The following is a 4,560-nucleotide window of genomic DNA, read 5'->3' as shown; positions in this document are numbered from 1 at the left end:
CTACTCGGGAGGCTCAGGTAGGAGGATCACTCGAGCCTAGCAGGCTGAGGCTGCAGTGAGCTGTCATCATGCCACTGTACTCTAGCCTGGGTAACACAGAGACCTGCCTCAAACGAAACAGACACCAGGGAGAATAAAAAAATGAAAAAGGAAAAAACACACAGTGTCTTGGGAGGTTAAGGGGATTAACTTGTGTCACAGCCATCAGACCAGCTGCCTCCCCTTCTCCGTCCCTTCAGGGAGTATCACACAGATGGCAGGACCGCAGTTCAGTAAGTCTGCCTAATTTGGGTGAGCCACTGCTCATCGTTTACTGTCCGGACTTTGGTCAAAGGCTTATATGCAAAATGTCTTACACGTACAATATAGAAAATTAAAACCTTGATCTATTCTGTGTTATTTATAGTTAAGTAAAAAGACATCCATATGTATGAAGAATTACAAAATATAAAGAGTCAACAGGTTAGAGTGTATTATTCCACCCTTTAAAAAGATAAAGGTAAAACTTAGTTCTACCCTTAGAAGCTTCGGGAATGGTTCCTAATTAATTAGTCCATGACAAGTACACTGACACAGAAAACTTCTAATTATCTGAAGAGTTTACACTACCAAGTGGAAAGATACCTAGGCACTTTCTAAAGTGACTTCATATCTGGAACTCAATTTTCTTCCTACTGTAAGGTGGAGGAGGAGGAAGAACCCTGCAAATTGATACAGGAAACCTGACTTGCAGAAGAAACAACCTACATCAGGTGCCTAAGGGAAGGGTGCTTCTGAGCCCCTAACTACCGGCACAGCCCTCTACTCACAGATATCCGTAAAGGGAATGACATCCCCACCACCGCCCCCGCTTCCCCCGCCAACTTTTTTTTTTTTTTAAAGAAAGAGTCTTGCTCCTGTTGCCCAGGCTGGAGTGCAATGGTCTGATCTTGGCTCACTGCAATCTCTGCCTCCCGGGTTCAAGCGATTCTTCTGCCTCAGCCTCCCGAGTAGCTGGGATTACAGGGGCCTGCCATCACGCCAAGCTAATTTTTGTATTTTTAGTAGAGAGGGGGTTTCATCACGTTGGCCAGGCTGATCCCGAACTCCTGACCTCAGGTGATTCACCCACCTCGGCCTCCCGAAGTGCTGGGATTACAGGCATGAGCCACACATGGCCTCGTCATAGACATCAAGTCCTGGGGGGAATTACCAGAGCCAGAATCAAGAGGGCTGCAGTTATACCAATTAACACGACCTCACTGTGCCTAGGGGTCAGAAGGCTAGAAGCTTAGGTGTTAGGCACCTCTAAATGCTGAGGCCATGAAATAGCCCTAACTCTAACCCCCACCCCTCAAGTATCGTTGCTGTTTGCTTTAGCTACTTGTAGCCTAAGACTGTGTAGGTGAGGCGAGGGCAGTGTCCTCTGAGTTCCGCTTCAGCGATCTTGAACTCACTGCCAAGAAAAACTGAGATGTTGAAAGAAAAGGGGAGGAAGTTTCTGAAGAGGCTAACTCTCTGTGAACCCTCCTCCCAACTAAGCACAGGTGTTCAAGACATGTATACCGAACTGGGAACTCAATAAATAACTCTATTCAACACACATGCTATCGACTATGTGCCAGGTGCTAGTTGGAACCGTTTCCACACGTGCCACTCGTTGAATCCTCAATACAACCCCAAGAGGTGGGGACTCTCTATCATCTCTCCATTTTAGAGTTAACTGATAATATTTCAAAGACAACTCTTATCTCCACTTAGAGATTAACTCCACCTAGAGCAAATATTTTAGGAAACAGGATCCCGGGGACCTTTAAAAACTTGCTCAAGGTCACAGGGCTAGTCAATGGTGAGGGTGCTGTTTGAACAGAGCCACCCCGTCTCCAGAGTGTACGCTATTACAAAGCCTCTCGGTCAAGAGAAATTAAGTAACGAAGATGTGAAATGACTGGGGTTAATTGGAGACTCGAAGGAGGCCGAGGTCCCCCTTTCCGTGTCCTGTCAACCAAAAGGCACCTCTTGAGCACACCGACTTCGCCCGGCGCACAGCTGGGTCCGGGGGCGGAAGGGGGGAGTCGGAAGGGGGAAGTCCACACGGAGCTTGGCGGGATCCCTGTCCGCGCCGCTTCTCCTGAGGCCAGGAACGGGACGCACAGCGTGGAGGCAAAGTAAAGGCTCCCCGGCACCCCTACAGCCTTCCACCCCGCGCTGGGTGGCCCGGCCCCCGCTCTGGCCCCACTCGCGCCCCACCCCGGCACGCCCGGGAGGTCTCACCGGCTTCTGGGAAGCACCAGACAACACGCGGGAGACTGCAGCGAGCATCTTCCTCATGAAGCACAAGCAGTGGCGGCAGTGGCGACTCCTAACAGCCCAAGAGGCACGACTCGGGTGCCCCCAAGTCTCCTTCAGCTGCCCCAGCAAACGCCACGCCTCAATCGGAGCGCGGCGTAACCGAGTCGTAATGAAGTCATGCGCTGCGCTGGGCCGCAGGCCAACCAGAATGGCGTCCAGGGGGTGCCCCGCCCCTGCGAAAGTACTGTGGCTGCCCATTGGGTATCGGCGCCAGAGGGGGAGGGCTGCGGGCTCTCCGTCGCCACGCGGCGGGCGGGTGAGGAGGCGGGGGCCTGAGAGCGCCTGCGTGGGAAAGTGGGGCCCCTCCTCCAGGGCGCCGCGGAAGAGAATGTTTCCTAGATTCCGCCCTGCGGACTGGCGGGGACCTGGGTCGTCCAGGCCCCGGGTCGTCCAGGCCCCGTCCTACCGAGCGCTTAGTCCTACCGGTGCTGTGGCTCTGCAGCCTTCGCTCATTACACGAGATAATGAAGATTAGCAGCGTGCTCGAAGCCAAAAGACAGAACATCTGGTTTCTGTAAATGGTCTGCCACTAACTTTGTCTTTAAAAGATCACGTAGCGGTTCGAAAATTCTGCCCTGTCTACTTGAACGCGGATCAAAAAATCAGTTTCCCGATGTATGTCGAGAGGTCAATAACTTCTCTGGTTATTGGTTCACAGGCCCACTGCAAGTTAACAGAGTGGCTCAACGGATAAAAGCACACACACAGACAAACACCAAAGCAAGGAGAGGGTCTATTCAGAGGATCAAAGGGCCCAGGAACCCATTCTGTTGTGCCCTAGAGGGACTGCACCTGGGGTTCCGGGTTTAGATTTGGGCTCCACATTTTAAGGGGGATAATGACAAAACTCAGTGGAATCCAGGGGACAGTGGTCAGAATGGCCAGGGGCTGAGACTGTGACTTATGAAGAACGATTAAAGAAGTTAGGAAGAAAACAGAAAAACAGACTAACTAGAATTGGCTAGGTTATGTTGTGGCAACAACTGACCTCCAAATTTCAGGCACTTCAAGGATTTGAAGTGACACAAGCCATCTTGCTCATAACACAGGTCCCTCACAGATTGGCAACCCTCTGGAACTTAGCTTGCCTCATGGTGAAGGGAAAGGGGATCATTTAAACCGGCTCTCAAAGCTTCTGCCCAGAAGTGACACACATGTCAGTTCCTCTCAATTTCCATGGACCAGAGCTAGTTACTCAACCATGTCTGAGTTCCACAAGGTGAAATATAGTCCTCCTGCCAGGAGGAGACCAGAAAAGTAGATGAACAGTAAACCCAGAGAAGATTGGATATGTCTTCACACATTTTCAGGTCAGTCATATTCCAGGAGGAAGAGCCTGTGTGTGTGTGTGTGTGTGTGTGTGTGTAAAATCCTTTCAGTATAACAATGGATTTTCTAACAATGACAATGGGCCCCTAAGATAATTCTTTCCCAGTGTCACTGAAAGTATTCAATGCAGAAGTTCAAAGCATGGCCAGCTCTCAGGATAGCTAGATAAAGAATTTGGAGTCAGGCGCAGTAGTTCATGCCTGTAATCCCAGCACTTTGGGAGGCTGAGGTGGGTGGATCCCTTGAAGTCAGGAGTTTGAGACCAGCCTGGCCAACATGGTGAAACCCCATCCCTACTAAAAATACAAAAATTAGCCAGGTGTGGTGATGTGTGCCTGTAATCCCAGTTACTCAGGAGGCTAAAGCAGGAGAATTGCTTGAACCCAGGAAGCAGAAGTTGCAGTGAGCCGAGATCATGCCATTGCACTGCAGCCTGGGTGACAGAGGGAGACTTCGTCTTAAAAAAAAAAAAGAAAAGAAAAGAAAAAAAAGAAAAGAAATACAACAAACCAATTTAATGACATATCAAGTAATTGGCATAACCCCGCAGAGAATGATTTCAAGTTATTAAACACCACAGCAATGTGACTGTAAATATTTGGTGGGGTATATCCTAAAGACAAAAGGAACTAGAAAAAAAAAAATCTTAAAGCCAGGCTGAGACCTGTAATCCCAGCACTTTGGGAGGCTGAGGTGGGAGGATCATTTGAGCTTGGAGTTTGAGACCAGCCTAGGCAACATAGGGAGACCCCATCACTACAGAAAACAAAACAAAACAAAACAAAACAAAAAACTTTGTTCTCAGTTGTCAGGTGTTATTATTTGAGACTGCACATACCCATACTGATAAAGTAAATATATAATTACATTAATGCCATTGGGAACCAAGATTTTCAGTAT

At 49.1% G+C, this 4,560-nt stretch overlaps 1 protein-coding gene across 1 annotated transcript in view; it reads right to left on the bottom strand.

Moving 5' to 3' along the window:
- PDHA1 (pyruvate dehydrogenase E1 subunit alpha 1) overlaps positions 1–2,437 on the bottom strand; it is an 18,114-nt gene extending 15,677 nt beyond the window's left edge. Inside the window, exon 1 of the mRNA XM_017540637.2 lies at positions 2,254–2,437. Coding sequence (XP_017396126.1) covers positions 2,254–2,310 — 57 coding nt within the window. The 5' untranslated portion in view covers positions 2,311–2,437. The remainder of the gene's footprint in view (positions 1–2,253) is intronic.
- Positions 2,438–4,560: the final 2,123 nt, after the last annotated feature.

Source organism: Cebus imitator, unplaced genomic scaffold (assembly GCF_001604975.1).
Source record: "Cebus imitator isolate Cc_AM_T3 unplaced genomic scaffold, Cebus_imitator-1.0 Scaffold128, whole genome shotgun sequence".
NCBI classification, from domain to species: domain Eukaryota; kingdom Metazoa; phylum Chordata; class Mammalia; order Primates; family Cebidae; genus Cebus; species Cebus imitator.
This window is presented reverse-complemented; position numbering and strand designations above follow the sequence as displayed.